General features: G+C 36.7%; 1 protein-coding gene across 13 annotated transcripts in view; it reads left to right on the forward strand.

Moving 5' to 3' along the window:
* The window catches only part of NFIB (nuclear factor I B), a 176,224-nt gene that overhangs the window by 96,238 nt on the left and 62,485 nt on the right, over nt 1-17,501 (forward strand). For all 13 annotated transcript variants that reach the window (XM_052701566.1, XM_052701572.1, XM_052701568.1 and 10 more), the window contains exons 3-4: nt 5,296-5,349; nt 16,789-16,857. In XM_052701566.1, the coding sequence (XP_052557526.1) occupies nt 5,296-5,349; nt 16,789-16,857 (123 nt within the window). The remainder of the gene's footprint in view (nt 1-5,295; nt 5,350-16,788; nt 16,858-17,501) is intronic.

The raw sequence follows: 17,501 nt of genomic DNA on the forward strand, positions 1-17,501 counted from the left end.
TTCCTGTTGAACAAGTCTTTTTTTTGAGGTGCAAAGTGAGAAATCATCTTGCCTGAGTTGCAAACCATCAGCTTTTTTCCCCTCTGCCTTATGTAGCTGAGAATGAGGCATTCTTTCTCCGATGCAGGGCAAAGGAAATTGGTATTTTTTTTCCTCATCACTAGCAGGCCTCAACAGTCAGTTTTATTTAACTCCAGAAGTGGTGAGAAATGCCTGCTCCTGTAGACATATACTTTTTGAGATTAAGCCCTGGAAATGAAAGTATGAGAAGCTACCCAATGTAAAATATACTGCCTTCTTGACTTATCTTTTCATAGATTCATAGAATTGTTAACACTGGAAAAACCTCACAAATCCAACTGTCATCCAATCACAACCATGCCCAATTAACCATGTCTCTAAATGCTACAGCTACACATTTCTTGGACACTTCTGGAGTTGTCTGTTGTCTTAAAAAAGGACTAATTTGAACATTAAAACATTTAAACATTTGAACAGTAAAACATTTAAATTTTCAGATGGTACTCACGCTGAATCAAAACAGGTTATACAGAATATATCAGTAATGCTAAGAGTTACACGAACAGCTGCCAGGTAAAACAAGGACTGATTTGAACCAGTGTAATACCAGCTGTTAATGGGGCAGCAAGTAATCAATGCACTAATCAACCACTGAGGGAAAGAAGAAAGGAAGAAAGGAAGAAAAAGGAAGGAAGGAAGGAAGGAAGGAAGGAAGGAAGGAAGGAAGGAAGGAAGGAAGGAAGGAAGGAAGGAAGGAAGGAAGGAAGGAAGGAAGGAAGGAAGGAAGGAAGGAAGGAAGGAAGGAAGGAAGGAAGGAAGGAAGGAAGGAAGGAAGGAAGGAAGGAAGGAAGGAAGGAAGGAAGGAAGGAAGGAAGGAAGGAAGGAAGGAGGGAAGGAGGGAAGGAGGGAAGGAGGGAAGGAGGGAAGGAAGGAAGGAAGGAAGGAAGGAAGGAAGGAAGGAAGGAAGGGAGGATGGGAGGGAGGGAGGGAGAGAGGGAGGGAGGGAGAGAGGGAGGGAGGGAGAGAGGGAGGGAGGGAGGGAGGGAGGAGAAGGGAGGAAGGGAGGAAGGGAGGGAGGAAGGGAGAGAGGGAGGAAGGGAGGAAGGGAGGAAGGGAGGGAGGGAGGGAGGAGAAGGGAGGCAGGGAGGCAGGAAGGAAGGAAGGAAGGAAGGAAGGAAGGGAGGAAGGGAGGAAGGGAGGAAGGGAGGAAGGGAGGAAGGGAGGAAGGGAGGAAGGGAGGAAGGGAGGAAGGGAGGAAGGGAGGAAGGGAGGAAGGAAGGAAGGAAGGAAGGAAGGAAGGAAGGAAGGAAGGAAGGAAGGAAGGAAGGAAGGAAGGAAGGAAGGAAGGAAGGAAGGAAGGAAGGAAGGAAGGAAGGAAGGAAGGAAGGAAGGAAGGAAGGAAGGAGGGAAGGTGGGAGGAAGAGAAAGAAAGGAAGGAAGGGAAGGTGGGAGGGAGAAAGGGAGGGAGGGAGGGAGGAAGAAGCAGGTAAAATTGGGAGCAACCTAAATGAAAATGTTGAAAATTTCAGTTTCATCGCATTTATATGAGGAGGTTGTTTTGCTACTAGTTGTGTAGGTTTATTTACAACTAGTTTAAGAAGTCTTTGTGCATGGAATTATTTGGTGAAAAAATTGAATGAAAACCCATCCAGACAGACAGTTAGTCTGTTTTATGTCTTTCTCCATCACACTGAAAGAAAAATAAGTAATTTTTTAAACTGAGTGCTCATGTTGTTAAATAGATTAATGACCTTTTGCAGAAGACAGAGAGATTTAAAGTGTCTTAACATGCCTGTTGCTTCCTTGCATTGTGTGGCTTTCCTAAAATGTGTCTTTCTACCGCCTTCAGAAAAACATTACTCCGATTTCTCTTTTCATTGAGTGTTCTGCTTATAAATTGTTATTCTTATAATTTATTCCTATTATGATCATAGTTCTCTTTTTCTTTGTAAGGCTGTTTGTATCCAATAAAATCAGAAACAGAGTGCTTTATAATCACTGACACTGGTAAGAGAACTGGATCATCATAGGCCATGTTGGGTCTCCCTCTTTCATCATGAGAATGAAATGCTTATGTGTGTTTTAAGTGAACATTTACATAGGTTGATTCTCATATTTAGCATACAATAATTCATTGCTTTTTTGAGATCACTGAAACCCAAATACATTAGTAGAATCTACTGCTCGGACCACCGTGAGAGAATTAATCTGTAAAAATAATCATGTTTGATCAGAACTTAACATAAAGCAAAACTAAGTCTGACTGGCAAATTATAATAATTAGCTAACCATCTATCCCTGTAACTGGAAAATTCCTTGTTATGTTTGTCTTACTGTTATATGAAAAATAGTTATTTTAAATGACATCAATCTGTTAACTACTGTTTGGTGAATCCGTAAAGAAACCGTGTTGACAGAGAGAAATTAGGACTTGAAGATTTATTTACAAGAACTGAAAAATATTCTTCATTTTCTTCAGCTTTTCAGTAATTTTAACATGAGAAAACTTTAAAATTATCTGTTAGACTATATTAATCCAATTTCAAGTTTCTGTCCACTCCTAACTTTGCTGCCCAAGTTTCATTGAATATATTTGCTATCAAATTGGTACTTCATTTAGTTATCTGTACTTTAACCATTAATTTTGGACTGTGTAAAACTGTTCCTCTCTTAAAATTTAAATAATGATTTGTATGGTTTGCAGAAACAGAGAATACGTGTACAAAATATGTTAAAGTTCTCCCTCTTGATAATGAAGCTCTTATTCTTGTTGAAACATGAGGAAAAATACATTAGTTCATATAAAGATCTATATGCAGAAAAAAATCATATTTTTAACATTTTTAAAGAGTTGATTGGGTTTTAAAATGGGCTTAATTTTTTACCAAGATCTGATGCATCTTATAAAAAGTTGTATACATTTTAAAATATCTACATAGTATTCACTATTTTCAGATTTTTTTTCTGGCACTTTAGGAGACATTCCTGTCACAGCAAACTAACTCAAGAAAAACAACAAAAAAAATCTGATAATGTAGCATTTACTATTAATTAATTAAAAGTACTTTTTATTACCTATGAAGAAATATAAGTGTTCCATTGGTTTACTCACGAAGAGTTATTTTCTCTGTAGTATTAGCAAAACTGTATAATCCGTCTTTACTGAAACACTCTTCCTTACAACCTACTAGCGATTTTACAGAAGCCTTAGATTCAGCATAGCTTAAAAACATAAAATACTATTCTAACAGCAAATAAAACAGTTTTTTAAGGAATGGTAACAATGTATTAGATCCAACAATTTTAACTTAAAATTGCGAGTTTAGCAGAGCATGACTTTTCTTTACCTGTGATACCCATAGAAAGAATGATTAGACGTAAGAAAATGAAAATAAAAATACTAACCTAGATTGTTTTTTGTGAAGAATCTTTCATATAGTTTCAGACCTTTCACAGCTTATGTAGCAATACTCAGAAAGTAAGTGAGATTTTCTTTAAGGCCCTTTCAGTAAAGGATATGATGTCTGGCACATACCAGAGTTCGTAGAAAATTGAGAGTAAACCTGACCAGCTATGATGACAAGAATTTCAGGAGCCCCTGATGCTGTGCAGTGGGAATGAATGCCCAAGGGTTCAAGTTCCTAAACTGTTGGATGTGCAAAATCTGATCAGATGTTATCCTTCATTCTTCCTGGACTGGGTTAAAGAAAATAGAAAAAATTCTGTGTAGAAGAAATTCTGTGTGAAATTTGCTTTCTAGTGAAGACTCTGTGCAAGAGTGATTTCATTCTTTATTGTAAAATTTAACTGTGTTTTTAATGGCTTTGGAACTGGGTTTTACATGTGCCTTGGTTTTCCAGTACTCTGATAGATCCTGAAATGCTTTCTTGTCTGATGAGTTCAACATTTCAGCTCAAGATAGTTCAGGTGAATAATTTACAGGCCACAGAGGTATATTTGCGTTCTGAACTTCTCATCTTCAGAATTTGAGCTGTGAAACTGATTTCTATCTCAGTTAATACCAACCATACAATTGAGTTTGTGTTGACTTAAACTACTTGAAAGGTGTGTGTGTCAAGCCATGTTTGCTAAGTTACATGGTAAAAGATTTTAATGAACTCTAGGTAGCAAGTAACCTTCTAGATTGAAGGCTATGTTGGCTTTAAGTAGACTGAAGGAGAAGTATTTGTTGATATGTACTCTCTTCCTTTTTTTTTCTCTGTGCAGTTTTATTTTCTCTTTAATTTAACACTGCAAGCAGCAGCACATTCAGTAACTCCAAGATCACTCACATTCAGTCGGCAGTAAGAATCTCTGTAGTACTGTGATACAGCCCTTTGGAGGTTCTCTGCTACTAATGAACATGGTTGTACTTTGAGTTAATGGATTTTTTTTTTTTTAAATTGAGTCCACTCGAATGAATAGGTTGTGTTTTATTTAATTTCTTACATTCTTTGAATACAAGAGTGTCTTTCATGTCTTAATTTGTTAAACAAAATCTTTCAGCAGATAAAGGTTTTGTTATATTATTGGTGAGGGCACATAGGAAGAAGACTGTTTAAGAGCAATTACTTTTATATCATTTATTGTCTAGTACACTGACTTCAGATTTCACTCACATCTTGATTCATTAAGTGCATGTATCAAGAACACATTTGAAGTATACAGCACTTGTTTTTTAATAGTCTTATGTTACATAACCTTCATTTCACAACAGCAGTTCTTACAGACTGGGAACACAAAGGCCATATTGTTTTAAGATGGACAGTCATATCTACAATGCAGATCTGAGCCCGTGGAGGCATCATAGGCTTTTGTGCTTTAAGGGAAGGTTAAAGAAACAGGATTCATCACCACAAAGTCCATTAGTTGCCTGCTCCAGTACATATTTCTGGTCATTGCCCAGGAAGAAGCTACTTCTGCTCTGCTGATTATGCAATATTGTATTTGGGGGTTGGAGGGAAAGGGAATGAAAAGGTACCCTTGTAGGTGTGTTTACACCCTGAATATTTACCTGAATGACTGTTTTGTCCTTGTTCAGTGATCTATGAGTTTCCCTTGTTAGGATCATTGCATCTTTCACAATGTTTCTGGTTCTGCATAAAATGGGTAACACATAGTATGTTTGTTCACTAATACCTTCATGTAGAAAGTCAGGGAAATGACCTTTAAATAACAAAGTTAAGTATTAGTTTAATACTGAAGGAAGTTATTAAAAGGATGTGAGATACTTTCAAAACAAATTAGTAAAACATTTCTTTGATTTCTTTATAGATTCTGGACAACCAGGAAGTCCAAGCCACAATGATCCTGCCAAGAATCCACCAGGTAAATATAAGTTCCAGAACATGTGCAATCTAACATTGTTTGAGAACAAAGATACTACTGTTAATAGTTAAAGAGAGCATAATTGATCAGCAACATATTTTGCTCTGTTAGGTACATATAATTGGGACAAGCTGTGATTACTTTAGCTCTTTTAAATTGGCAGTGCCTCGATTGAAGTTTCATCAGGATTCATTTAATATACGGAATTTTTCTTTCAGTTCATGTTTTTTAAAGTTTATAAGTGGGGATGGACTGAGAAGTGAGGTGAAAAGATCTCCAAATAACTCTCCTGCATTCTAAAGTGTAAATATGTTCATTTTTTGTAAAAGTACATCAGGTCAGAACAGTTTTTGAACACATTGTTAAGCGACATTTGGCACTTTTTTGAGAGTTATTTCAGCAATTTCATGGAAACAGTCCTTTCAAGGATTCTCTAAAAATAAAAATTCAAGAGAAAATAAAAACCAAGCTGCCTTTTCACACTATTTAGGCCAAAAGCTCTTTTGTACTTTTGTGGAGTTATCCTTCCAAATCAATTTGGCAGTGCTGGTAAGTCTTGTAAGTCTTTTGTTTTTTTTTACGAATTTTATCAGACAAACAAATGTAACAGACTTACTCATACTATAATTTCTTAAAGAGTACGGAGTGACTCCTGCCATCAAAACCATACTGTATCTTCACATTTCAGCTCTCAGAAGAAGCAACTCTCATTAATAAGCTTGAGCTAGCTTAGTTTGTTTTTTTCTAAATGGAAAATGAACCACACTGTAACCAAGAACTAACTGTGATGGTAGGCTGTTACATATACATGAGTATTTCTGGATTTTTTAAAACATTAGGGAGAACAGCCTACATTGTGGCTATGCAGTTTTGTACCATGGATAGGATCAAAGCATTCTCAGTATGTTTTGGAATGTTCCATCCATGTGTGTTGGAACTGAATACTCAACACTGGAAGAACTACTGTACCTCATTATACAAAAAAATCGGCATTCTTTTATTATAAAGAGTAGCAATATATTTCTTGAAGTTTGATGATACATTTTGGAGTTATGATGACAGAAGTAGTCAAAAAAACTTGTCAAGCTGTTTTTCAAGTGTTTTTGATTGCTATTTATTTATTTATTTATTTATGAAATACATGGCATAAATTATGTAGGATAATGGTTTAAACCCCCCTCCTGGAAATCCCTTAATTATCAGCAAAATTACACCTGAAACAGAACTGATTTTTTTTCTCATAGATAAACACAATTTTGTAAAACTTGGAACATTCAACCTTAGAGAATTTGTTCTAAGGTATTTATAGTTATAAATGTAAGGAAAGCCAAATGCATTATATCTCATCATTCTGAATCATCCTTTGTAGCCTGAGAATTTGAGAAGGTGAAGACCAGTTGTGGAAACTTACCTTCATTGTTTTAAAATTCTGTTTTAAAATACCACTCAACATTCGGTGTAGGAGGACAGAAGTATGTATTTCACAACTAAGGATCAAAACTTTTTATGTCCAGCCCCATCAACTCTAACTCTCAACTCCAGATTACTTTAGAAAGAGGTAGTTTTTCTGCCAACGACACAACTATGGCAAGCAGCAGAGGAGCCTCACAGGCATTTTTTTGGCAGTGTTGCAAGATCAGTTGCCCTGATTTCTGATGAACTCCATTGTCCCAGGAGCCAGCAGGAGATAGTGGCAGAGAAATCTTTTGCTGGAGTTATCATAAAACTTTATGCTTGTAATTTGAGCATAACACTTTCTCATACTTTGGAGTCACTGTTGACGGCATTGTTCCTTTTATCTGTAGCCAAGGGAGGACAGAAAATGTGAGCCATGCCTTGCCTCCATTGAAACCCTTCATTTGAGCAGAGAGAGTAGCATAATTAGATGTCATCTGTTTATTTGAGGATGTATGAAATTCTAGCATCATTCAGCTTCCCTGTGTGATACTGTTTGGCAGAGAGAAAGCAATGGGGTTTCTGGGACAGCAAAATACAGATCTTCTGGGCTTGTTCAAGGATATATGTTGGAGTCACACTCCCATAAGCTTATCTGTCTAAAAGGGACTGCTGTCCTGTTCTTATTAAATTTCATGACTCCTTCATTTTCTTAGGACAAGCAGTCACTTCTGTCAAAATCTCAGAGGACATACACTCTGAGGTATTGTAATTTTTTTGTACCAGGCTAGGAGAAGAGGGACTGGCTATGCCGGATTGGTCCTGGTCTTTCAACATGTTTTATGTTTTGGTTTGATGCTTGAATATCAAACAGCCAAGTTGTTGGCAAGGCATAAGAGCTGTTAATGCTTGGATGCCACTATCTTCACAAAGGCTTTGCCAAGGCAGAAAAGACTGGAAACAGAGTTGTAGTTAGTGAGATTGCTGGTGTTGAAAGTGTTTTTTCTAGGTTTGGCTAGACTATTACATTCTTTAGGGTGTCTGGTAATTTGCTGTCTTAACTATGGTAATGTCATTTGCCAAACAAAAGAACATTAAGAACCCTTGTTGGAATTCTTTATAATTGGTTCTTAAAAATACACTGAATATTTTGATAGTATAACACAGTGCTAAGTGTAGTTTGTGGTGAAAGTGGTATTTAGCTTTTGTAGCAAGATCCACAGATATCCTCCTTAAATTTTATTTTTCAAAAACTTTTACTGGGTTTATTTCTGAAGAATGAAATATGATTTTCTGTGAACTGGGCTGTTAAAAGTCACTTCTGCAAAGGGACTGTTTTGTTTGCTGCTGACATCTAGATAAGCTGAGCTGAACTGAGAGAAGAGTTTAAGTACTGTTGTTGCCCAGACCAGTCATTAAGCACCTAGAATCTACAGGTTTATTTGGTATTAGCTTCTGAGAGAGTGTAGTCACGGTACCATTGGACCAAGCCATATGTGGATCAGATAGTGCTTAAAATGAAAATAGATGGAGCATAGTGACTACTAGTTAAAAAATACCCACAAAACAGCAACAACAACTCCTCTTTCTGTCTGGGTATCTATTCAGCTGCTGATGAAGGCATGTTTCTAAAGGAGGAAGACCCAGCATGGCAGTTTCACTGTAATTCTATATTATTTGCTTCCAGTGAATTTCAGTGTAGGTACAGTCTTATGTGTGTCCCAAGTGTGTTGCTTAAGGAAATTAAGAAATGAGCCTTCCTTACTATCTGTGTGACACAAAATATTTGTAAAGCTGTGAGTTGATAGGTACAGAAGGCAGATGAACTGCTCTTTCCGTGAGTTCATCTGTTAGGCATAAGACACTTAGGAGGGTGTGTAAAAAGAGAAAGGCATGCAGAACCATTTATAACATAATAATATTCACACCACCCATAAAAATTTGGCCTCTGGTGATATGTTCTTCACTGGTCAGTTCTTCTATTAATTGATTTTCTGGATTTTTTTCCATTTTATTTTTTCTCTCCTCACTGCCTATTGGCCACAATTGTTAGACGGGCAAAGTTACCTGCTACTCGTCATTGGTGTGAGATTGCAGCTTGGCAGGTTTGACTTACACATTGGCATTAAAATGTCTGCATGAAGTTGTTGAGTGCCAGGGTGCTCAAATCTTTCAAGGCAGTCTTCTTAAACTGCTAAAATAAGGGTAGCAAATAGAGAGGCTGATAGGGTAAAATATTGTGTTAATATGACAGTAAGATAGGATGGACATCTGAACAGAGTTTGAGCCTCATGGGGACTCCTGATGGAACCAATACTAGTTACTATTGGTGCTTCATCTTTTGACTTATGGATATAGCCACAAGGAGAATAGTTTTCTCTTGGTCAGATCTCTTCAGAGTATAAGAGCTATTCTTGAACAGCACTGGGGAATAAAAAATATGTCTTTCAGAAGGTGTGAAGAAAACCTAACCATCCTCAAATAGATGATTATGAATGTCATTGGCCAGGGAAGACAAATGCATTCAGATTTTTGCTATCATTCAAGCAGTTGAGGTCAGAAATTATTACGGCTGTTTTCTAGAAAATGGGACCTACTCGTTTTTGTTGTTGTTGTTGTTTGTTTGTTTGTTTCCCTGTAGAATCTATTCTTATTTAGCTGAATATCTTAATATAAACATTGCAGACTCTATAAATTCAGTCAGGGCTGAATGCAGAATGAAGATGACTCGGGACCAAGCCTGTGTGCTAATAAATACTAGATTTTTAATGTAGGGGGTGAGAGATTTTTAGACAGAAACTGAGAAATTGCCCTTTCAGTTTTCATTCCTCCTCACCATTTGCCTTCTTCTTTCCGCCATAGTAGCCCATGATATCTGAAGATAGGTCTCCAGTCTGAATAACATGTGGTTCAGTGAATCCCTAGATCCAACATTGCTATTCTGGTGTGGGTTTTTCCCTTGTATTTTTGCCAGAAATTTTGTTCTGGGAATCTTTTCTAAAGAAGACCTGAATGAAATCACAATCTATTCTTTTTTTTTTTTCCTAATTAAAAAAGGTGTTGCCAAAAACCAGCCTCACCTATCTCTTAACATGCAAATCTCTCTTGCAGCTGTAGAGCCCCAAAGGCTTTTTTGAGCTTTCATATGGGCCAGCAGCCACAGGGAGAACATTTTTTTTTATTAAGCCCTAAAGAATGTGTAACAAATTTGCCTATATCTGACTGTTTTAGAAATAAGTATTTCAGTTCTAACTTCTAGAACTTACAGCTTCAGAAGAAACTTCTGAAGAGTAATGTGGTCTCAATCTTTGCAGTCTATTGGATGTGCAATAAGTAAATGTCTTTGAGTTTTGAATGACTCAGAACACAGATGGTTTCATTATTTTACTCCACTGCAAGTTACCTTTTGCGGATGGCGAATCATTGTCCCAATTAGTAGGAATATAAGAGAAATTCCCTGTCTGTGTGAATTTTGTGTGAAAGGAATGATGCTGGAGTAGCAGTTTGGGGAACCAGGTAGAAGGGCATTTAAACAAATATATATTCTGCGCCTTGCTTTTTCATCATGGGAGTGGATATTCTGAAATGCTTGCTGTTTCCTGTATGCCTGCAGCCATGCCATCTCAGATAGCAATCTTCAAATAAAACAGGGTTGGGTTTGGTTAGGGCTTGATTTTCTGTGGAGTTCTCGCTTTCCCAAATGCTCTCTGAATTAGTAATGACAGTGATTGAGAGGTAATGTCCTTGCCTCTTTTTGCTCTCTGATCCGCACCACTTGAGTGTGGTGCCCTGGGAGGCAATTGAGCTACCTCGAGAATCAGAAACCTTCATAGATTGCATAGACCCTTTTTCCAGGGGTATTTTTTGTTTTGCATGCAGGTTTGAAATTTGGTGTGAATTTTGGTGTCTATGGGTTTAGATTTACGTATGAATTTTCATTCTGATGGACTATCTTTCTTTATAAAACCTACTGTGTAAATATTGCCGCTTTATCAATCAACTGCTTTAACTTTAATCAACTGCTGCTTTATTAATGAACTTCTGAAGCAGTTGTGTTCAGTGGTGAACATAGTGTTTTTTACTTCAAAACGCATACAGAGCAAGAATTTCCTAAAAATAATCTACAAAAGCTCCAAAAAGCTGCTTTGACACCAGAAAGTTCCTTTATGATACCGACTGACAAGTCTTATACATAAAAAGAAACAGATCCACCAACATCTATAAAACCTTGGCTGGAGTGTGGATGTGATCTGAGGTTCTCTGGAGTGGAAGGCACTAGGCATTTGTATTAGTCACCCTTTCTTTTCCTTACTAGATTTCAGGCCAGCTCACCTCTTGTATTCCAGCACATGGATTACAGATTCAGTTAAGCTAGATGTTTACATCTTGAAATTACTGCAACACTGAAGGCAATTATGGTTCTGGTTATTAATGCCAGCGTATGGAAAATCTCATTTGTTCTTGATAATGGCATAGAAAGCTTCTCAGGTCTTTACTGTGCTAAAATGCTCAGTGGAGCTGGGATCTTTTTGCAGAGCGTTTTTTCACTGTCCCAGGGATGGCATCACTTCAAAGAAAAAAAAGCCTGAGAAATGGTGGTGATGCAGCTATGCAACAAGGTCAGAGACAATCATGTGATAACCAAAATATCCTCATTTTCTGGACAGGATATTAATTCAACTGTTTCAACTGACATCACTACTGGAATCTTTTCTGTCACTCCTTGGCTCATGCTATACACAGTTAACTGCCCATAAGCAATTGTTGGCCTGTAAGAATCAGCTTGTTGTACTCTTTTAAAGTTACAGTCTTCAAAATGTATGCAATGAGAAAAAAAACTTCAAGTTCGCTAGACTCTATGGTAAGCTTTAGTGTGAGACCACTACCCTTTTAATTATAAATGGTAGCTGTACTCCAGTAGCATTCCTGCTGAAGATAGAACTTCCTGTCAAGGTCGATGCTCCAGAGATCATTACGAGTTGATCATTAAAAGTTTGATTTCAAAGACAGTGGAAAAAAAGAAGCAATACAACAAAATTATTTAACCTGTAATTGTAACAGTTTCAGAAATTGGAGAATCACTATGTCACCTAGTTTAAAGTCAAGTTTCAGCTTTGTTAGTATTTAGGCTGAGGCTTCCATCCTCTCTTCTGACAGTTGTTCCTAATATTGACCCTGGCTCACTACTATTAGGTTTACCTATTTCTTTACAATTTCCCTTTTTAAAGGTCCAAAAGTTAAAGTATTTTAGTACAAGTTATTTCCTGCGCTGATTGATTCTTTATTCCTGCCTTATTAGTTTATCAAACTCAAGTTTGTGTCAGTGAAAAAATAGATATTTAGTGATACCAATATTAATTTATTTTTTTTTTAGCAATATATAGCAGAATATAAACCGACATTATATCCATAAAAGTACAATTAAATCAGAAGACATTAAAAAGGCTGGTTAAAGATTTGTAAAGCCTGTGTCACTTGTAAGCTTTTGAGTAATTTGAAAACAAACCCTGCACCGTACATGTTAGTACAAACTGAAAATAGTTTCAATAGTTTTTAACAATCTTTTCTCCATTTTAAATCATAACCTGTTGAAGGCTATAGCTATACTTCAGCTACTGAATGCATGATGCATGAATAAACAGGAAGATGTATAATGACTGAGACAGAAGTTGCTTCAGTAGCAATTGGAGAATTATTAAAGGTTTTTGTGGATTGCTAAATATATGAATATATGAATGAATAAATATAAATTTGATAGAATTGCTGCTTGGCTTGACCTGTTTATCTTTTAGCCTTAATTGCATCAGTCTGGTCACAGTAGTATTAAGTTTGGTAAATGTGTTGTTCATAAATGACTATTCTGAAAAAAAAGGATAATGAAAGACTTTTTTTTCCCGTCCTTGAACAGAAACTAAAAGGAAATAAATAATAATAAAAAAAAACTGCTTATGGATGTTGGAAGTCACTATTCTCTTTTAATTTAAAGAGAAATATTCTCTTTAAATTACTCAGAAGTTAACAAATAATGATAACTGTAATGTATTTCAGACTGTATCATCTCTCAGGCAGGTTGAGTTTTGGTAAATAATAGTACTCCATGTTTATATTAGGCTTGAAAAGCACAGATAGCAAAGTATTATCATGACCATCAAAAAATACAGTAAATCTTATATGAAGAATACAACAACAAAATATTCTTAAGTGTGATTTTGTGGACTGAACAAATCTAAAACATATGCCAAGGATTTTAATTTAGGGCTTCAAAGGCATTAATAAATGATGCTAATGAAAGCAGTACTTTAAAAAACGCTTAGTCAAAAGACAGTAAGGCCTTTACTGTGCAGATATCACTGCATGTCTCCTTGCATGTAGTATAGAATCATAGAATCATAGATAGAATGGCCTGGGTTTAAAAGGACCACAATGATCATGTAGTTTCAACCCCCTGCTATGTGCAGGGTTGCCAACCACCAGACCAGGCTGCCCAGAGTCACATCCAGCCTGGCCTTGAATGCCTCCAGGGATGGGGCATCCACAGCCTCCTTGGGCAACCTGTTCCAGTGTGTTACCACCGTCGGTGTGAAATGTTTCCTCATAATAATATCTATCTAATATCTAGCCTAAATCTTCCCTTCCTTAATTTAAAATCATTCCCCCTTGTCTTACCACCATCCACCCTTGTAAACAGCCGTTCCCCTTCCTGCTTATACACTCCTTTCAAGGACTGGAAGGCCACAATGAGGTCTCCCCAGAACCTTCTTTTCTCCAGTGTAATGATGTGAATACAAATGTTATATCTTGTTCAGTAGGAAGACCAGTTTCACAAGATGAAAAGCATTGTCTAACATTATAAAAATCAAAATGCCTTACGGAGTTGTCCTGCTCCATACAGAATCTTGCTGTTTATTCCTTGTCATATGTAGAGTACGTTCCTGTCACAAATTATAGCAGTTCAATGGCACAAAACATTTGTATTATGCACAGCTGGGACCTAAGAACAGTTTTGCTTTGTATCCATGATAGATTGGTTTCTTAGTTGGTTAAAGCTGTTGAAATCCAGTGATTCTGGAACTAAACATGCCATGTTTATGATTACTTTCTGCATTCTCAGGCACCACTGACATTAAACTTCCCTATTAGAACACCAGATGTAAAATGAGGTTGCTCAGTGCCTGTGAGGGAGTGTTTCTTGTCATGGCAATTTTTTGGTAATATTTTGTCACTTTACACACTGAAAAAAAATCAAGCTATTTTTTAAGTTGATTGAGATTGACAGTGGGTATACATTTTCCTTTCCCTTCCTAACTTTAAGGAAAGCCTTTGCAGATATATGTGGGTGTCATTGTTTCTGGTGAAACCTGGGTGAAAGTGATTCATCAGTCAAAAGTATGTCTTGCAATGATTGAGTTGTCAGTAGTGATTGCACACTTTTTTTTTTTTTTTTTTTTTTTTCCTCCCATTCTATTATGAGAGATCTCCACAAGGAAAGAAACATGTTAAATTGCTCTTTAAGTCATGCACCATAAGTATTAGCAGTAAAAAAACCTGAACATTTTCTTTCTTTTTTTTTTTCCAATATAATGAACTTTGGTACTCATTGTTTTCATTGCAATGATAGTTTGACTAATATACACTTTGGTAAAAGTCTTCTTAACTCAGCACAGCTTGAGTGATCGAAGATGTCCTTCAAAGTAAAGGTATTTGGATAAGCTGCACAAAATTTTGGTCTTGTCTCATTACCAACTCCAGAGCTGGCTGCATGTTTGTACACTGGCTTTAAGCCACACTTCACATACAGGCCAAATGAAAACATGAAAACAAATTTCCCTTTGGAAATCTCCCATCCATGCAGCATTTCATTCTGTTCCTGCTGAAGGAAATAGACAGAGAAGGGAAAGATTGCCACTGTCAGAGGAATTACTACTGTTTGTCCAACTTGTCAATTTCAGATTGAAAAATGAGATCTAAGGAAGAAAGGAGAAAGAAACATCAACTCTTTGTAACTTTTAAATGATATGGGTGTGCCAAGTTTTATCAAATAAAGAAATAAATATTTGAGAAGCCATATCATTTTTCCATCCAAATAGAAAATATGAAGAAAAAGTGCAAGGGAATGTAGAAGATGGAAGAGAAAGGTACTAGTATTTTTTTAGAAATAAGAGAGGAAAAAGTAATAGATAGAGAGAAAAATTGTTGAGAGAAAGAGGGAGAGAGGGAGATCCATAGAACTGCTGATGGAAATAAAGACATCATATGAAGTGACAATGATTGTTGTATCACTGTGTGGTTCCATAGACCTGTGGTGCTCTGCACCCCCATTGCACTTCATCCTGTGATTTTTCAGCTGAGAAAACTGAGACTGGCTTATAGGTCTCACTGTAGCAGAGATGTCAGAAGAGGCTATAACAAATGTGCTTAGCTGAAAGTATTCACACTCTTTCTGTCTCAGTAGTTAGGTGCATTATTTATACTCCACTTGGTAAATAACGTGCAGAGGATCTCTGGGGCCGGTAAGATTGAAAAGTAGTGATAAATGATCTTTTTTCCCTCTGCTATATTTATTTGATCCCTAAAAGTAAGCAGGGATTTCTCCAGAAGTACCAAGGATGGGTCTCTCCAGTGAAGCATAATTTTACAGTCAAAATTCTGATTATAGTGGCAGCGTTTTTTAAAATTGTTTGAAGAAAGTAGCAATTGTCAAAAGAAGCCTAATGACATCAGTTCTGGAAGGTGAATTTTTTTACTTTTGTGCTTGTTTTGTTGGTTAGGACTTTTATGCATTCTAACATTTGGAACAGAAATCCAACAGTAGATTTCACAGAATCACAGAATCACAAGGTTGGAAACGACCTGCAAGATCATCTAGTCCAACCACCCTCCCATTCCTATCAGTACAACAAGCACTAAACCATCTCTCGTAGCTCCTCATCCAGGCGCCTCTTGAACACTGCCAAGGAGGACAACTCCACCACCTCCCTGGGCAGCCATTCCAGTGCCTGACCACCCTTTGAGAGAAAAAGTTTCTCCTAATATCCAACCTAAAGGTTTTCCAATAGAAAAGAATTATGTTAATCCAGAAAAGAGGCTAGAGAAGCACAGTAAGCAATTTTTGATGCACCTTCTTACATGACAAAAATAATCAGTAATAACTGTTAGAGCAGCAGTGTGTGCAAAGTTTGGATCCAAATAACTCCCGTAGCAAATGAATGTCGCTCGAACCTGTAAGGGCCTTGCCATGTGATCTCACATTCAGTTGGGTCAGCTCATGCAATGATTATCAGTGTGAGACTTCCACAGAAAACTGGGTTTCTCAGCTCCCTTTTTTTTACAGTATCTAGTTACATTACTGGGATAGCTATTGATCATTTGCTGTTTTAACGGCAGACCCCTCAAGGTGTGCCAAAACTTGAAGAAAGGGGGACTGTGTCATGTACATTTATCTTAGAATAAATAAGCAGAGGCCATTTTGGCCTCTGATTATATATGTCTTCATAAAGATTTCTAGGTGCCTGTAGTTCAGCATCCCCCTGAATTTAGGTTGTTTCGCCTAGTTCTGGCTTTTATTGGAAGCAACAGTAAAACTCTTAACTGCCTCAGATGTGACAGTTTGGTAACTAAGGTGGTAAAGTCACTGTCAGCTGAATGACAGTCAAGTTATTGTCTATGAGAAACGCATACTAGGATACAACTGCTGCACTGTTCTTAATTCCAGTTCTTAATTCAGTACTGACTTAAAAATTAAAGACAGTAATGAAAGGAACTAATTTTTAGGTTATTTCTGGATGGTTAACTAGAAATACAACATACTGTTTTTTAGTTTTCATGTAGGTATTAAAGAGTTGCTTTCCCACAGCTCCTTGAAAATTTAGCACCTCTTCCTGAATCTCAGCTTTCATTTAATTTTGTGATCAGCTTTCAGTGTAATTTGTTCTGCACACTATAGTTTCAGTACTCTAATACTGTTGTTACCTTGTGTATACATTTATCTGTAGTTATATATTAATTTTCTTACTATGCTGATTTTGTTATTATGATCTTTTTCAGTGTATCTTGAGGACAGTTTTGTAAAATCTGGAGTATTCAACGTGTCAGAACTTGTGAGAGTGTCCAGAAGTAAGTTCATATTTGCACTTAATCACTTCTAAACCAAGGATTTTTTCTTGATACTGGTCTTTTCCCTTCTCTTCCCTTGGCTTGGCTTATTTTGGCATCAGAAATCTTATGCACACAAATACATAAAACAAAACAAAAAACAGACACCAACAAAGAGTGAGACAGAGTACTCTGAAATTCTCTGTTCAAATTTTGCATAGAAACTAGCTCATGTCAGGACAGGATGCTTGATGTATTCATTGAGCTTGAGTTCTAACTGTTATGTCATTTGCCATAGTAAGAAATCAATATTCAGCAATTAAGTTCATATTAAATCTTCAGGAAAATACTGAGCATTGCCATCCTGCAATGGTAACACATTGTTTTTCTTTCTTTCTGTCCCTGCTGAAGATGTCTTTTTGCTGTTTTAGGAGATTGAGGGTCAGTGAAATACAGCTTTGTTTGTAGTTGTTAAGTGGTTAAATACATTTAAAAGTATTAGGCGATTCAGATTAAAAAAATCAATATTGTAGTTACCCTAGAAAATCATAGCTTTTGCAGCTGTAATACATGATATACTTCTAATAATAAGCTTTGAAGAATGTGGTTTCTGTGGGATTTCTTACCACGTATTTGTTTAACCTCAAGCCGCAGCAGAGTTGTAT

Source organism: Tympanuchus pallidicinctus, unplaced genomic scaffold (assembly GCF_026119805.1).
Source record: "Tympanuchus pallidicinctus isolate F22 unplaced genomic scaffold, pur_lepc_1.0 scaffold4, whole genome shotgun sequence".
Taxonomy (NCBI): Eukaryota; Metazoa; Chordata; class Aves; order Galliformes; family Phasianidae; genus Tympanuchus; species Tympanuchus pallidicinctus.